This window comes from Dreissena polymorpha, chromosome 6, assembly GCF_020536995.1.
Source record: "Dreissena polymorpha isolate Duluth1 chromosome 6, UMN_Dpol_1.0, whole genome shotgun sequence".
Taxonomy (NCBI): Eukaryota; Metazoa; Mollusca; class Bivalvia; order Myida; family Dreissenidae; genus Dreissena; species Dreissena polymorpha.
Genome location: NC_068360.1, coordinates 22,180,157 through 22,199,010, shown reverse-complemented (window position 1 = coordinate 22,199,010; position 18,854 = coordinate 22,180,157). Strand labels below are relative to the sequence as shown.

At 32.7% G+C, this 18,854-nt stretch overlaps 1 protein-coding gene across 1 annotated transcript; it reads left to right on the top strand.

Annotated features, from left to right (window-relative positions):
• The first annotated feature begins 3,496 nt into the window (after positions 1 to 3,496).
• Positions 3,497 to 17,963, top strand: LOC127835300 (calmodulin-like). Its single transcript, XM_052361654.1, has 6 exons — positions 3,497 to 3,722; positions 12,615 to 12,765; positions 15,191 to 15,218; positions 15,827 to 15,973; positions 17,145 to 17,387; positions 17,806 to 17,963. Coding segments are annotated over exons 1-6 (600 nt in total). The 5' UTR covers positions 3,497 to 3,720; the 3' UTR covers positions 17,835 to 17,963.
• Positions 17,964 to 18,854: the final 891 nt, after the last annotated feature.

The window sequence follows — 18,854 nt, the reverse complement described above, 5'->3', positions numbered from 1 at the left end:
CCCTATACCTTATATTGTGTATAAGTTAAATGACAATTACAGAAAAATAGAAAATTATTGTTCTTTTTTTATTAATTTAATTGAACAGAATATTTCTTTTGGATTCTGTAACTCAATTTTACATATTTATATCATCAAATCCCCCTGCAGGATTGGCAAGGGTCATATTATAGCATGAAACATTGCAAGGATGCTTAATACATAACGAGTCGCAGACATCAGACAATATTCTATAATGAACCAAGTCCACGCAGGAAGTTCAGGAATTGTGGTATGCATATAAAAGACAACAACAACTATCATGAGACAGAGAACACGCTTTCATATAAAGGGTTTTCTAAAAACAAATAATAATTAAAGCATTTAAATTATTAATAACTGCAATAAAATACTTGTTCAGGTTTCAACTATATTGACGATCAGTGACGAGTAAACTATAACCAAGACAATAAAAAGTGGACAATCATAAGCAATATTTATAAAATATGGGACATATATACTCAAATAAATTTAAAGAATACAAAATATATATTTTAAGAAAGCTAAACATAAAACCGCAGCTACAGTCTATAATTTATAGATGTCTCTGGTTAAATATTTGTATTATAATTTTGTTTTGTAACGTCTAATTTAATAAGTTTGATCAATGAAATATTAATAAACTAAAGCAAATAAATATTTTACAAAAATTTACAGAACCAACAGGTAGATAAAAGAAAATTGGACTATAAACAATACCAAAGTGTTCATATTTTTTGGGGAAACAATCTCCCGTCAATGCATACATCGTCAACGTCTTGATCAAAGCGAAAATAAATGACAGTCACGCGCAGATATACCCGTCCGTACATATTAATAAGAGTATGGTGCAAAGAGAACATAACAGTCAAATATTACATCTGAAATTAAATATTTAAATGAAGTTTACTTCTAGAAAAACTAGGTTTTTTCACAGCTTGCACTTTTACATGCCTAAAGCGTTGCTTAATAACTAATTGTGTTTTTGTTCAATAAATAAGAATCTAATCGAGCAGAACTGTAGTTTACACATTTATGCCTAGTGGACTCTCCCATCCTTCTAAATTGGATCAATTTATTTCCAAAATTATTGATATCTAGTATATTTTTTTTCTATATTTAGAATATTTCTTACAGAAATTCCTTTAAGCAAACAGCGCAGACCGTGATTAGACACCGCATCATGCGGCGTCTCATCTGGGTGTACGCTGTTTGCCAAGGCCTTTCTTCTAGACGCTCGGCATACATGGGTTAATTTCAGCTGATTATTTTGGAAAAGCTCATGCTTAATTTAATGAGGAATACTACATCGCACGAAAGATTTGTAAAAGAAGAAAAATATACCGAAGATACAAATATAAATTTGCAGGCTAGGAACGCAATACAACCGAAAACCAATATTGGAGCAATCGTAATAAAGATGCAATTAATATCACTGTTTGAAGCTTTTGTTAAAAGTTCTTTCAACCATTAATCAATTATCACAACTTTTTAGAGGCTTGAATGTTCGAATATGCTGTCCGTCAAGTGATAAATTTGAGAACAATTTAAATACTTCTCATTCCATACATAAATATGACAACTGTGTTCAATAAAAAAGCCAAAATAAGATTTTGAATACTTTAATATTGTCTTTTTTCTTTAAAAAAATAATAAGCATGTTTGTTAGAAAACATTTTAAAAAAAACACTAGCAAACAGCGCACAAACCTTATGTCCAATTTAATAAATCTCGAATGGGACCGTTTTGTGTACGTCAGTTCAATAAAGTATACTTGGACCATCAACTTGGAAATCATAACACTGATAGTGATAATGTAAACTTGCAACATGTTTTACAAATAACATTTTCTGACTTCAATTATTCTATCTAACGGAATGTTTCGTTTTTCTGCCACTCATTTTAACATTTTTATGGTTTCACATGCCATGGAAAATTGAAGATATAATGAAGATTGAAGAACAGGTACTGTAGCAGGAAGTTTAATAAATGTGCCGTAAATTTTAAAACAAATTATTTATTTTCTCCCCAAGATCAATAACTATTGTCGGTGGAACACTTGGGGATACAAACATGCATGAAAAAACCGGTTATGAAAAAACTTTTTCACTGGCATACCTTTAAAGAAATTTGTAAATAAAGTGCTAAATATGATACAAATCCCTGCATCGTCGACTTTAAATAGCCATATTTCAATAAAGCCTGAATATTAATAACCAGGATTTTTCTAACATACATGGTAAAACCTCCTTTGCAAACACCAAAATATATTTTAATTCATAAATGCCTTTAAACAATTATAGAACTGGATTTACTAACCCTACCGAAATTCATCGAAATATATCGGCAACTTCTCCTAGCACATCCAACTTCTCACAGCATATCGGGTTTCCGGGGGTGCTAAAGAGAATAAGATAAAGTATTTTTTTATATAAACAGTATGAATTTAAAGTAAATGTTACACACAAATGTATGATTTATTGAAATCGTATCAGGAGAGATCTTATAACTGTATTATTGGTTTGGCATACAGATTCAATATATATTTACAAAAAAATAACACACCCTTTTTTCTTTTTAAATATTTCCTTGAGCTCGTTCAGTTCACTCATCTTTTTCGTAGAATTGCAATTAAAGCCGTAAATTACATAAAATGGTATATTTTGTTTTGGCTTTCGAAAGTCTGTGCTAGTATAATCACACGTGTGTTTAGCCCTAAACAGAGCTTTCTGCAAAACATAACATGAACTTTATGAACTTTTTAAACAATATTTCATGACCACAGGCATATGATTTTGAGACATTTTCGATAAATATATCTATTTAAAAACAACGACCGTGTACCTTTCAGCATATCAATTCATTATTTAACGCTCATGTTTCATACATACAAAAACTAAAAGTATGACAATCTTATGCTCGATCATTAGTGAGCATTTGTGTCACCGAAAAAAGTGTTTATGTCGGAAGAAATTGTCAAATGCGATTGTTTGATAATTATATGATAATTAACCAATTATCTAAAGTAACCGCTGCAAGACGGAACATAAAACTGAATTAACGGCCGAAATATCATTCCACATAAGTCATTTCTATCCAGTTTTCTCGGATTCCACCAACCGTATACCATATGTCGTGTTCTGAGAAAACTGGGCTTAATTCATGTGCGTAAAGTGTCGTCCCAGATCAGCATGTGCAGTACGCACAGGCTAATCATGGACGACACTTTCCACTTTTATGGTATTTTTAGTTTCAAGGAAGTCCCTCCTTAACGAAAATCACGTTTAGGCGGAAAGTGTCGTCCCTGATTAGCCTGTGCGGACTGCACACGCTAATCTGGGATGACACTTTACGCACATGCATTAAGCCCAGTTTTCTCAGAGCAACAAGGCTCACCATGAGTAAAGCCAATAGATGCTGATGATGCGTGGGCGCCACGCTCCACACTGATAGGCGGATTCGTTCAAGATCAGATACCGATGCGCTTGTCCAGAATTGCAGGAATACGGGCGCATTACAAGCATAAAAACTCTAGACTCGCGCGCAAATATTAGTTTAACTTTTCATAACAGCATCGCGTGAATTTCAATTACAATTCTGTTCAGTTCGCACAATTATTTAAACCACCGTTAGCATTGTCAGTAAGCGGATATCCATCAGCGGGAAGTGTTCTTCAACTGTGAATATACACTTTACGTTAATATGTAAGTATTACCTATTAAATAAATAGGTTTAAACTAACTATTCAATCCGTAATTGAAATATTTTCATAGAAACGTATCTCAAAGTACACTTATTTCATAGATTTGTTTGATTGTACTTTGTGTGTGAAATTCAGGATTTGTTTAAATATTCATTTTATTGTAAATATTTTTATTCATATGCAAATGTTTAGATTCCGTGTCATTTGAATATGATTTATTGTTTAAAAACGTATATGGTTTTCTTCCAAAATAAAATACTGTATTAATCTCTTTAAGACAAAATAAAATTCTATTCAGATCTTACTCACTGCATTGTTTTTCAAAAATTATATTACAATTAACATTTACGCCTAATGGACTCTCCCATCCTTCTAAATTGGATGAATTTATTTCCAAAATTAGGGATGTCTAGTATATTTATTTCTATATTTAGAATATTTCTTAAAGAAATTCCTTTAAGCAAACAGCGCAGACCCAGATGAGATGCCGCATAATGCGGCGTCTCATCCGGGTCTTCGCTGTTTGCCAAGGCCTTTTTTTCTAGACGCTAGGCATAAATGGGTTAATGTCCCACGATCGTTTCGTTCATGTTTTCAATGAAAAAAGTCAAAATGATCGTTCGACGCAATATAGAATTGAAAAATGTATTGCAAATACACTTCCGGTTATATTTGATGTAAGCAATAAAATAACTTTTTCTGAATTACAAAACATTTAAGTTGAGTACACACATTAATCACTTTAAATAATTTGACATGAACACAGAGGACACAATTTGCATCATTATCATTTTCAATGTAAGTGTTTTTACATTTTCTATGCAATGAATCAATTTGAATTTTGTTCACGATTTAAACTCTGTATCTAGTTTCTATTGCACGGAGAGATTAAGTATACAAGTTTATATTCGATTATTATTAAAATCAGTGTTTTTATTGATTCGCTGTATCAATTTTAAAGCAATGATTTCTTATTGTTATTTTTTTTTTTGAAATTATTGTATTATTATTTAAATGTATGTCCCCAAATAGATCAATTGATATTCATACAAAAGAATAGTTATCAGCGTAAAGAGACAAAACGTAAACCAGTCAAACAAACGCGAAGTAACTTCACAGAGTGTGATTTTAAAATAAAACCAAGTTCATAAGACGCAGGGATGCCCAGCATATTTAATGTAACATTTTCTTAATAACTATATAAATCATGTGCTTTTATTTATGCATGCTTCTAACGAAGGATTTTTCAACAATCGGCTTATCATCTGTCATGACCGTAACGTTAATTCATGTTCAACGTGGTCAATAAAACAAGTCCCTGTTGTCTAGCTAAAAACGCGACATGTAAGCGGGCAAAAACGGAACATGATGCTGAACCGTGCTATCACACTGGCACAATAACGTGTCGAAAGACGTAAGTCACTATTTGTCAATAAGCCTTGTTCTGATAAAACTGGACACTTTCCGCTTTTATGGTATTTTTAGTTTCAAGGAAGTCCATCCTTACCGAAAATCAAGAATATGCGGAAAGTGTCGTCCCTGATTAACCTGTGCGGACTGCACAGGCTAATCTGGAATGACACTTTACGCACGTGCATTAAGCCCAGTTTTCTCAGAACAAGGCTCAATTATATTGCTGTAGTTGAGCGTTTCAAGAATTTAAGTTAAACATTACAGTTTAGGAATCGATATTAACGTCATTAGATCAAGGAATATTTACCCATCTATGCCTAGTGGACTCTCCCATTCTTCTAAATTGGATCAATTTATTTCCAAAATTAGGGATGTCTAGTATATTTATTGCTATATTTAGAATATATCTTATAGAAATTCCTTTAAGCAAACAGCGCAGACCCTGATGAGACGCCGCATCATGCGGCGTCTCATCTGGGTCTACGTTGTTTGCCAATGCCTTTTTTTCTAGACGCTAGGCATAAATGGGTTAAGTTAAACATTACAGTTTAGGAATCGATTCTAACGTCATTAGATCAAGGAATATTAATAGAAATTAAAATACAAAGTTGTGTACCGTCGTAGGTTTAAGTTCTCTACCTCCAATCTTTTCATCTTAAATATATTAGTAAACAATGATTATCAATTTTATCATTAAGCATTAATGCGGATGCAATACATGACTTTTTGAAATCTTTAGAAATTCAACGAGTAAACCAGAGAATAAGTAAGAACTCAAAGGGAAACGCACAAGCACTAAATGCTAAGAATATAAAATTGTTTGCTGTGAAATAGTTACTTATTTAATAATTGTATCTGCCTGAGAACATTCAGTTTACATAGTCTTTTTTATTTCACACTTCAAGCGAGTGTTTGCAACAATGTTATATGTGGCTGGATCTGAATAAATATTTAAATAATAACTTTCGCTCGGAGTTACGTGCTTACATAAAATCACGTTTATTAAAACACATTACACATACTAAATTTTGATTTATGAATATTAGTGGCCTCACTTTTTTCAAAGTATGGAATTCAAATTAAAATATGTATGAGAAGGTCTCTAGAAAACCGGACTTGCATGTGCGTAAAGTATCGTCCCAGATTAGTTCGCAAAGGCTTTTCTGGGACGTCACTTTTCTTAGACTGGATTCGCGTTTAGAACAGAATTCCTTTAAACAAAAAAATCATTACAGCAGAAAGTGTCGACCCTGATTAATCTTGTGCGATTCAAATAGTTTAAAAAATATTTACATAAATATGCATACGTTTATTATAACAATTTATGGATGTGGCTTTGAAATTGCAATTGCAGTGTTGCTTTTATGACGTACGCAGGCGCCTTTAGTAGTTTTATGCTTAAAGGGACCGTCAACCATGAATGACGAAAAAAGAAAAGTTCTAAAATACCGTATATTTTTACAATTATTAGTTTATATTGATTAAAATATCACGACTGGTAAATTACGTTACTTGAAAAAAGTTCATATTTTCAGTATATTCCGGTAATACAATTACGCGATGTGAAATCGAAAGTACTTCGCGAAAATAGGTGACATAACGATATACACACTATAAATAACGCAAGTAGATTGAAAATGTTATATATAAAATATATACAATCTACTACGCCTGCACAATATGCATTCCTGGGTTTACCACGTTACGATGATGATCAATTTACTTGCGTTATTTATAGTTAACTGGTAGTTACCTGGTACACATACCCAGCAAAATTGTATTACCGAATATATGAAAATATGAAAACTTCACAACTTTTTTTCAAGAAATGTAATTTACCAGTCGTGATATTTTAATCAATATAAACTAATAATTGTAAAAAAACACACACGGTATTTTAGAACTTTTCTTGTTTCGTCATTCGTGTTTGACGGAATCTTGCTTTATATAGGTAATCATGTACCATTTAAACATAGACCAGACTTAGAGCCTGATGAGATTGAATCTGTATGTATTGAGATATGCTTTAAAAACACAAAATCTTTTATATTAAATTTTATCTATCGTCCACCTAATGAGACGCAGAAATGGATAGAAAAATTTGATGCATTACTTGATAAGTTTGAGGGTTTAAACATTGAGTATCACATATTGGGTGAATTCAATTTTAAATACATTGCTGACAGCAAGTCCTTTGAATGCAAAATGTGGTCAAAAACTGTATTAAAGCATGGCCTCGTGCAACTGGTAAACACACCAACCAGAGTCACAGATAAATCGTCTTCAATAGTTGATCATATATATACTAATCGAACAGACAGAGTAAGTACTACTTTTGTCCCACAAATATCTATAAGCGACCACTATCCGGTATGCATGACAAGGAAAATTAACTATAAAATCTCGAAACAAGGCACTCTATCTAATATTAGATATAGATGCTTTAAAAAGTTTGTAATATCTGATTTCCGATTTGATCTATTGATTTCGCAACTAAATTTAATTGAAACTGTTCACGATCCAAATATGTCCCTCCAATCTTTATATAGAATTGTGAATAGCGTTTTAAAAAAGCACGCCCCTTACAAGCAAAAGAGAATAAAAAGCACACATATGCCAAAATGGATAAACCAAGAAGTTATTAAAAGTATGCGCGATAGAGATCATTTCCGAAAAGTTAAAGACTGGGGCAATTATAAACTGTTACGAAATAAAACTACGGCATTAATTCGCAAAAGCAAGAAAGAATATTACAACAATGCTGTTAAAAATGGTACTAGTACGGCACATATTTGAAAAAATTTGAAAATTATATCTAATAATGACAATGATCAAAACTCCGGAGTGAATTTGCCAAATAAAATTTAAGTGAACGGTGTGTATGTTGAGGGAAAAAGTAGGATCCTATTTGCCTTAAATGAGCATTTTATAAACATATCAAACATTGTTGATAAGCTGAAATTTTACGAAGAAAACTTTTCTTATTTAAAGCTATATCTCGACAAATCCTTAAAACAGCATGAATTTTCTATGAATTACATTACCCCTCTCGAAGTAAGTAAAATAATTGGCAATTTAAATGTTAACAAGGCTACGGGAATCGGCGGGATCGGTGCAAATATTATTAAAAAAAAACTGTGGTGAGCATATTGTTTTACCAATAACGTCGATAATAAATAATAGTATTCGTACAGGAATTTTCCCCGATTTGTTAAAAGAAGCGTATGTTCCACCAATATATAAAGGCTCAGACAGAGAGGACTGTAATAACTATCGTCCGATTTCAATTTTGCCAACTATATCCAAGATATTCGAAAGACATCTATCAAATGAATTAAAAGAATTCTTTCGTGTAACAAATGTGTTAAATAAACATCAGTCAGGGTTTAGAGAAAATCATTCTTGCCAAACAGCACTGATTCGACTCATTGATGAGTGGCTAAAAGATATAGATAATGGTAATTGTATTGGTTCTGTTTTTATTGACATGAAAAAAGCTTTTGATTTAGTAGATCATGGAATTCTGTTGTACAAACTAAAACTTTATCACTTTTCAGATGGTACCTTGTCCCTTTTTCGGTCTTATCTTAGTCAAAGAAAACAATGCGTTAAACTAGCGAATAGTTTTTCTACCCCTCTAACTATTAAGAGTGGTGTCCCTCAAGGTTCTATTTTGGACCCTCTCTTGTTTCTAATTTATATAAATGATATAGGGTTATTACTAGACCAATCAGACATAGACTTGTACGCTGATGACTCGACACTATATGCTACAGGGGCCAATCCTTCCGAAATTCAGACTAACTTACAAAATGGTATTTATTCCATACAAAAATGGTGCACCCTCAATAACATGATGATAAACCCTAATAAATCAAAATGCATGCTTATTGGCTCAAAACAAAAAATTAAGAATATCGATCTCAATCTAAAAATAGATAATATTGAGAATGTCACTAGCCATAATATTTTAGGACTTTATATCGACAAACATCTGCAATGGAAAGTACACATTGATAAAACATGCTCTAAAATAAGCAGCAAAATATCTCTGCTAAAAAAGATATCAAATTATCTCACTTTTGATATGAAGAAATTATTTCATAATTCATATATTCTAACCAATTTCGATTATTGTTGTACGATCTGGGGCAACACAATTAAAACTAATTTAACAAAAGTGAATGTTTTACAAAAACGCGCAGCGAAAGTCATTCTACAAAAGCCAAAAAGAACACCATCCAAAGATTTGTTTTTACAACTTAATTGGCTTTCGTTTAATAATAGATGTGAATACCACACGGCAATCTTAATATATAAATGCGTCAACAATCAGACTCCAGAATATATAAATGACATTATAACTTTTTCTCAAAATCTCAACCAAAACTTAAGATCTGCCACCCATAATGATATTGTTTATACCAAAGCAAATACAGATTATAAGAAACGAGCTTTTTCATACCATAGCATGAATATCTGGAACAGTATACCAATTGGAATAAAAATGTCATGCTCTATCTCTGCTTTTAAAAGGCAATATAAAGCACATTTATTTTCTAAACAATGATATGTCATGTTTTTTTCTAATCACTGTTATTTCATGTGTGTCTGTCTAAAAGACAAAATGTGTGTTATGTATAGGTGTAAGAAAATATGGTTTGAATGTTTTACTTGTTAAAGACCTATGTGTGTATGTTTTTTTTTTAAGAAGGCCACATTGTAAAAAAGTATTGATTCATCTGCATAATATGTATAATGTGTCATTGTCTTAATGTGTAACATTCTGTAAATAAAGCTTTTATTATTATTATTATTATTATAATTAGTATTATTATTATTATGACCGTCCCTTTAACATATTTTGGTGGCGTTTGTCCACTTTACTAAAATAAACTTTTGCAGGCTAAACATGAGTTACAAAACATACATCATTTTAGTTTTAAAGAGTTTTCTGCCATTTAAAGTCCTTGACTATTATCAAATTGTTAGATTTATCATGTATTGTTAGAAAACCGAGTCACAAAACATTTGAGAATTAAACATAATTACTTATTTCTTAAAAAGACCAGGATTTTCATAGAAAGATGACATACCCTAGATTTTAATTTACCTTGACGGACGTTAACGTAGACGTTATCAAATGCATACTTCATTTTCTTTTCTTTTTTTATGGATAATGGTATGCATTCGGAATTACTTCATAAAGCATATTCTAAATATTATCAGTTTGTTCAGAGACTGCGTTTTGAAAACTAAGAAAAGTGCAATGCAGTGCTTCGTTCGCCATACGTTAACAGCCTCTAATAGTAAAATATAGACAGTTTGTACAGTAAAGTCTTTTTCTTAAAACATTTCTCAAAATGAGCGCATTTTCTATTTGCGTGGTTTTTGTGTGGTAACACATTCGACATTTGCATGTATTTGTTGATGATTTTAGGAATAAATACGTACAAAATCATTAAAAAATGGAAAGGGTTCTCTGCAATCTTAAGAGGAAGCATTTTTTAATTGATTATTATCCAGTCAAAAAAACGCATTTTATGTAATATTTTGGTTTTCTGACATGTAAAATTGCCGTGCATATCGTAAATAAAAATATGTTATGAAGCTAGTTAGTATTCCAATTTATACCAAATTCATTGGAAAAAAACACTTTTTTACAATTATGTATTACCTTGCATTAATATTAAAATGCAATACATGATACAATCAATGCACAAAATGTGAATATTGCTTAACATAATGATTACTACATATATTAACATTAGGTGCACAGATTCCACAAGAGGAACATATACGTCTATATATTTTGTTACCAAACAATCGTTATGAAGGTGACCAGAACCTTCTCAATACCTTAGAGGGAAAAGAAGCCCAAATAAGATATATTGTCCACCATTCACCTACGTAACGACTATTTAATGTGAAGATCATTATGTAAGACATGGCACATTACAATCGAGACAAAAACCCAGCCTTAGGGGACTGACTGCAGAGAAAAATCGAACAAAAACCAGAACCATGACTGGTATTATTGCGTCTAAAGCATTGTTTCTTATAAAGTATATCAATCTATCTTTCATTGTAAGTCATAAACCCTTTGTTTATAGCAATAAACCAAACTTACAATTTCTCTGGGACCATACAAAATGTTAGCAAACAGACTTCGACGATGAGGTTTTGTTTATTGTAATATAACACTTGGCAATGAATGAGGCTGAAGTAAATGCTTGGAAGCAACATCAAATGTAATCAATGGAAACACTGACTTTATTTTACGTTTGGTATCCATTCTGAAACTTGATGTTTAAATTGTAAGTTAATCCAAGTTTTTAAATAATTAAAATCTTCATTAAACAATTTCCGTAACACAATTTTTGCCAAGAAAATCTGTGACAAAGTTTGTGCGCCCTTTTAACAGGCTGCAAAGCCTTAAAATGTGTATTGTCCATATCAAGGCGTTGTACCTGGTCGATCATCGATGTTTGTTTTTGTCTTCTTTTTTTGCCCTGTATTTAAATTAGGGGATTGGGAGTTTGCCAAAAAGAAAGAAGTTTAAGGTGAATAAGAATGATTTCATGCTGGAGTTTCACTGTATTTATATTTGTCTTATATTTAAACTCACGAATTGCTAACATTCCAAAAAATACTTTTATGGTAATGCTTTTTTTTGGCGAGACAGTCGTTTACGAAACCAAACACATCGTCCTAGATTAATGTTTGTTTTTGTTCAATATGGTATATGCAATCTGAAGAAAAGGATTCTGAAATCAAACTTTAAATACTAATTATAAATATAAACAAGCAATACTTCTGCTAAATATAGCATTATGCTAGCTTTTATTTAGCATAAACATAAAATTAAAGTATCCGTTAAATCCAGGCGCATACAAACACATTTCGTTTTATCATAAACACGTTACGTTTTATCATAAGCGCACACCATAGCACTTGACTAGACAGTGCAAATGTGCATACCGGTATGGGGCTAGGTGTTTTGGTATAGTTGTGGTTGACTGTAATTTGGAAGGAGCAAGAAGGAACTCGAAGACTAGAGTGGAGGAGGGCTCCATGTGAACAGAAAAAAGACACATGTAAACACATGTTATAAACACACCCACATTTGGTTGTAACAAAGTGACACTTCAATAGCTGCTGCATTCGCCGGAATAAAAACTATAAACAGCAGTACATGGGATCATATTCAGCAACAATATTGGACTAAAACACATCGTTTTCGGGTTTTCGTACTGTTTAAAGATCGCTGCATTTGGCGTTTGTATTCGCAACCTTTAATTGCATAATTGCTTATCAATGACAGGTGTAACCGACATTGATACTATGCGGGTTTTTTTTTGACCCAACGCAATTGTCCTTAACGTATAAGAACGAACTTTGCGGAAACGAGCACTGGACCTTTAATTCGGCTAGCGATTTATTCCAACATCATACTTACACAGACGTTATTTTGTTTCAGGCATTCATTCAACATATACTCAGCCGTAGTGTTTGCGGCCGCATGCCTCGCACAGCTTGCAACGACAACCTCTCTGCACGACATCCTCAGACAGCCAAAGTACTGGAACACCCTGCACAAGCGCCAGCACGCCGAGGCAACACACGAACAGGTAAATATGTACTGAACAGGAAAGCTCTATACCAAGATGTCATATCAGCCGTCTTAAACATATAGAAATAATGAGCCTCATTTTAAGGCGAGAAATATAAATCAGGTAGTACGGTAATATAATGGACAATACTACACAAATCAAGACTCGAATTGGACACTTCATTGTGAAATATTCGATTCGCGCGTCACTTTTTGACATTCATGTTTTTATTTTACTGTCTGACATTGATTATAATGGTTTGAGTCGCGCGTTTTTGGTTTGTGATTCATTTCTATGTAAGTTTTGGGTTCGGCTAGCTCTCAGACCAGTTCAAACCCCATATGCTTTGGATCGACATTTCTGAAGCGGTGATCCCAGTTTGATCATTTGTGTTCAGACTTGGTGTTCTGTTATAAAAACATGTAATAAATATAAGAACACATATTATCTCCTGATTAAGTGTCTTGAATTTAATTGTATGCAAATTAAAAATTATCAAAACTGGAGTCACAGCTTTAGAAAGGTCAAAACCAAGTATTCAAGGTCAAGATTTGGACCCATAGCTGGTGATTACTTTTTACTGAGAAGAGAACAACGTGTTGGCAACGGCAAAGTGCATATTGTGATTCTTAACATATACTAAGAAAGAATATGGGATACAAAGGTTCTTGTACGCAACGCTCAAAACCATGTTCAATGACATAGAATGTGTTGTCTTAAAAATCATGGATTCTATTGACTCGAGTATGCAAACATTGAATTGTGAAAACACTTGATAACATGGTTGAAACAGAATTGGTTTGTAATATTGTACGTGTTAAGTTTATAAGTATATTTTACCAATGCCCATTATACGCGAGAACGACATTTCGCTAGTGGGAATCACACAATTAACCCAATTATGCCTAGTGGACTCTCCCATCCTTCTAAATTGGATCAATTTATATTTCTTACAGAAATTACTTTAAGCAAACAGCGCAGACCCTGATGAGACGCCGCATCACGCTGTTTGCCAATGCCTTTTTTCTAGACGCTAGGCATAAATGGGTTAATTGAATAATACAATTATTCGTGAATATGTCATCGTTTCTTTGTTTTAGCATATCATTGCTTGACATCGTTTACAAACTGATACTTGTTTAATAAATATTTTAGTCAATATAGCAAAAAATAATGTTTCGTTTACCAGAACATTCAATATACATTCCTCATAGCACGTGAACATTGTGATTCTTTACATGAATGGCCTAAAACTTAAGTTAACTGAGTTAGTGGTAGTCTTAAAAAGCGCTGGAACCTGAATGTCATTAGCATGATGTCCCCTCTATTGCTAAACCAATGCGTGCTAGATAAATTGCACAAGAGTGAACGCTGAACGGTGTCTGTCCCTAAAGGATTCGATTCTTTTTCGGTTATTAAATTGTTTCATCGCTTTTGAAACATTCAACAATAAAATACTTGGACATCAAAATATTTAAAAAAAAATCATGTTTTCGAAAATAAATCGCATAATGTATTGATATTTTAGACAATATATTGACAAGATGACAAAATATAATGCTCAATGATTGTTTTCAGGCAATTAAAAGCCTTTTTCATGCAACTTGGCAATCACAGTTAACTCTATCACAATTCAGCGTTAACAGGACAATACTGATTCCATTTGCATTTGCAGGCAATTTATGTTGGCAGTGAGAGCCGATTCTTGGAAATATACTGCACTTATTTAACATATCGGAAAGAATTTAGCATAACTACGCATATTGTAAACGATCAATCATGACGTAAATCGTACCACTAGTTATACAGTGTTTGTTTGGAGTTGACATGCATTTCCATGAAAGCCTCTAGAACAAATTGAAAATTAGATAGAACAAATTCAATAAGTTTATTGAAACCAGATTTGATAATTTATTTTGTATGCAAACATCATGATTGACTATTATTCATTCTAACAGAACATGTATACTTAAGGCTGACATATCGATTAGTGTATGTCAGGTTAAGCAACATCTAACGTACAACATGGGACATTAATGTTCCTTCGGGGGACCACATCTGTCTGCCTGACATTGACAAATGGACACGCTTCTGAAAGGAAGATTTGAGTCTTTTCTGATTACGTGAGGTCAGGGTTATTCGTGTATTGAATAAATGAAGAGAAGTATAAACAAAATCCACATCGAATTTTACAATCCTGTTTTATTGAAGCAGCGGTGTGTGTAACTAGAATTTAGTACCTAGAGAAATATATAAAATAACGAAAGCAAAACGCCTTAGGTAATAAAAACTGTTATGATAAGATTACATCCAAATTACACAGAATAGTAAAGAAACTGTATTAAATGCCCAAAACCCATAAAGCAATAATTTAGTAGTGTGCTTATTACTGTCAATGAATCATTTGCTTGTTTGAATATTCTTTTTCTATAACTTGTTTCAGATGTGTTTCACAATTCCTCATCTGCAAGGTACGTAAGTTTTTATTTATAAGAAATATATACACACAGTTTATTATCTTTATAAATAGTTACCTCTAAAGAATTGTAAGCATTTTGTTAAAATGTTTTTCAAGCACTCCACTTCATTATACTTTGTTAAAGTAATAGTAACTCTTCGAATTCATAAAACTTCTTAAATAATTGTATCATATGACAAATATAAGTATTTATAGCAGACATGAAAGAACTAAGAAACCCCGACAATTTAAATGTGTCCTCGCGTGTTAGTTTACCGAGGTCGGAATCAATAATTAATTAGTACTTGTACATTTGAATAGCCGTGTACACCAGAATGAACATATTTTATAAGTAACGCACCTTTTTCCTCCCTTGTTTGCACAAACTATGCAAAAGCACCCATTAATAAGTGTATTATAAAAATAAATAAGCAGTACAAATAATTAACGATTAAACTAATATTAAGCTTTTATTAATAAATATTTATTAAAAATAATAGTTATTGAAAAAATACTAACCAATCCCTTATAACCTATCGATATACCTCTTTCAACGCCATGCCAGCCTCACGCATCAATGGCTAGGCAAAAACTCTAACAACTCAGACATTTTTATTGAAGCACTGAAAGACCAGTTTGCTACCTATATTGACACGAATCGCGACGAAAGGGCAAGCAAGGTGGAGATATTAGACTACCTTAGGAAGTACAACCCAAATGTCACGCCTGATCAGGTGAAGGAATTCATAGCAAGACGAGACCAAGACGGTAAGTGTTTATGTTAATATCAGTGAATTGATAGTATCGGAATTAAACCATTTACGCCTAGTAGACTCTCCCAACCTTCTAAATTGGATCAATTTATTTCCAAAATTAGGGATGTCTAGTATATTTATTTTTATATTTAGAATATTTTTTTACAGAAATTCCTTTAAGCAAAGAGCGCAGACCCTGATGAGACGCCGCATCATGCGGCGTCTCATCTGGGTCTACGCTGTTTGCCAAGGCCTTTTTTTCTAGACGCTAGGCATTAATGGGTTAATAAGATTTATTCTTGCTCAATTCTGCATTGCAGCATATATATTGCATTGGCAATTTATTCATGTAAACACTATATTTACTCGACTGTTATTGAATCTTCTCGTAGAAGACAGTGTTTTAATTTATGTTATTATTTTTTTCAATACGTTTTTACAAATATTTGTATTTATTAATAACTCTTGTGTTTATTTATGTATTATCTACGGTTCTAATTAAGTGACCGTATACTCCTTTTCTAAAAGAGCCACGTTTTGGTTTAACATTCAAACCATATTAACAATTAAGTGTTTTTAAGTATATGTTTTTGTTGATAAGTTGTCCTTAAAATTGCTTTTTGATACATGAATCGATGCAACCGTATTGCAAAGACGTTGTTTAACCTCGGAACGATGCCAGGTATTTCGGAATTGAAAAAAAAAGTTTGAATTTAATTTGATTGTCAGCATCATGGACGTCGATAGCAAATCTATACACGTGTCTTCTGTTGTTTTTTTCCAATTGAGCGACAATTTAAATACATCAGTATCAATTGAAAGTCCAGTATAAGACCATTAGGTTAATAATAAGGCGTTAACATTGAGAATGCCTATCAAAGTATAATAGTAAATGCAATTTCTTTATTTATGATGCGTCATATATTAAACGCTTGAACAAAAGAAAGTTACAGGCATATATCTGTAGCAGATCCGATTTTATCAACCGGATCTGAAAGACGGATAATCTAGTTGACATTACCAATACGAAAGACTAGTTAGAGAAAATAATTGTGTGGAAAATGGAAAAGCTCGATGAATCGTGAAATAAATCCGTCAATATGGCATGGCATAAATAAACAAAAATTTGCATAGAAATGGCGACACTGCGCATGTCGATGAAAATCTCATTCTCACCTTTGCAGGCGACGGATCCGTTGACTTTATTCCTGACTACCTCATGGAGGTCAGTTCTCCGGACTTTGACGTGAAAAGCGCCAAGGAATGGTTCAATCTCGAGGACACCAATGGCGACGGGTTTGTGTCACGCGAAGAACTCGTTGACATAGCAACGAAGGTTGGGATGCCGAAAAAAGAGGCGGAGAGAACGGTGTCCGGCTATTACATGTCCGCAGATAGGAATGGCGACGACAAACTGTCTTGGGAAGGTATTATTCTTTAAAAGAATGTATTTGCTTTACAAAGTGCTACCATGTAAACTTCTATTTGAAAGCCACACGGATATCACCTTTATGTGCACTGTTATTGGCAACTTTTTCCGGTTGTCTTTGGATGAAACGAAAGTCGAACTTTGGATATTTTGTATAAACGACTCCAGCTTTCTAAATTATATACAAATGATGTCTTGTAAACAATAATTGTTCTGCTTGAAATGAACATGTTTGATTCAATATTCAATTCACATAAAAATGGTGGTTTACGGATTATTAAGAACGAAGATGACATGGTGGCAAATGCATTATCGAATAAAACAAGAATATGTTACTATTTAATATGCAATTTATTTTTTGTAACTTTATATTTATTTTTGCTGTCAGAAAACAATATTGTTGTATTCTGTTTCAGAGTACCAGCCTTTGTTCCTGGCTAAGTAATCACTATTCTTCAGAAAAAGATGAATCAATCAAGAAACATTACTAGGGCAAACAAACTGTTCATTTTGATTCATTTTTCGTGTTTTTTTTCTCAAATGGAATACTATCTGTCATACAATGAACTGTTATTAGCATGTTGTTATATAAGCATTTTTTTTTGTAAAATTAAACAATTTTCTTAAATTATTTTTTGTATTGTTGTTTTGATATCCCACGCTTAACCATGTTGGTTGGTCTTTGAGAAAGAAACTGCATCAATGTTATCGCTTCAACAGCTTTAAATACTATTGATAACGCTCGATTGTCATATTCCGTACTACTCCAAAGTACCTCCATATATTCTCTTAGGTATACAACGAAGTAACCGGGATACGGAAAATATACAACAATTAACCCCGAGTATGACCTGGTGAATTAAAGCGTATTGTCCGTACCCGGGGTACATGGAAGTTTACTTAAGAGTACCCGGGGTACTTAAAGAAGTACCTTAGCCGACAACGACCAACTTGAACAAACACGATAGGTCATTGTCGCTCAGGTTTTACTGAAAAGTACCCCGGGTACTCTTAAGTAAACTGCAAAATATAAAATATCAAAGTACCCGTGGTACGGAATATTAATAAAAAGTAACCCAGAGTATGACCATGTGCCTTTAACCGTATTTTCCACTACCCGTGGTACATTTTAGTATACTTAAGAATACTCGGGATACTTTTAAGTAACCTGAGCCAAAAAACCCAAATAAACGTGTGGTTTGAGATTATTCTTTATAATCAGTAAAAGATTGGTTATCCTGTAGCATACTGATAGTAGTAAGGTATAAAATATGGTCCTTTTTGTATTATTCACTTGTGGTAGTGTAAATTTAAAACACAGTTTCACCATGAAAACAATATTTAAAAATATGGTTAAGTATCCTCAATTTGTTTGAGATACATAAACACATGCTTTTGAAAAGGAACAATAAGCTTTCAAACAGGCATACGTGAACTGAATATTTCTCTTTTTAGCAATAAATGG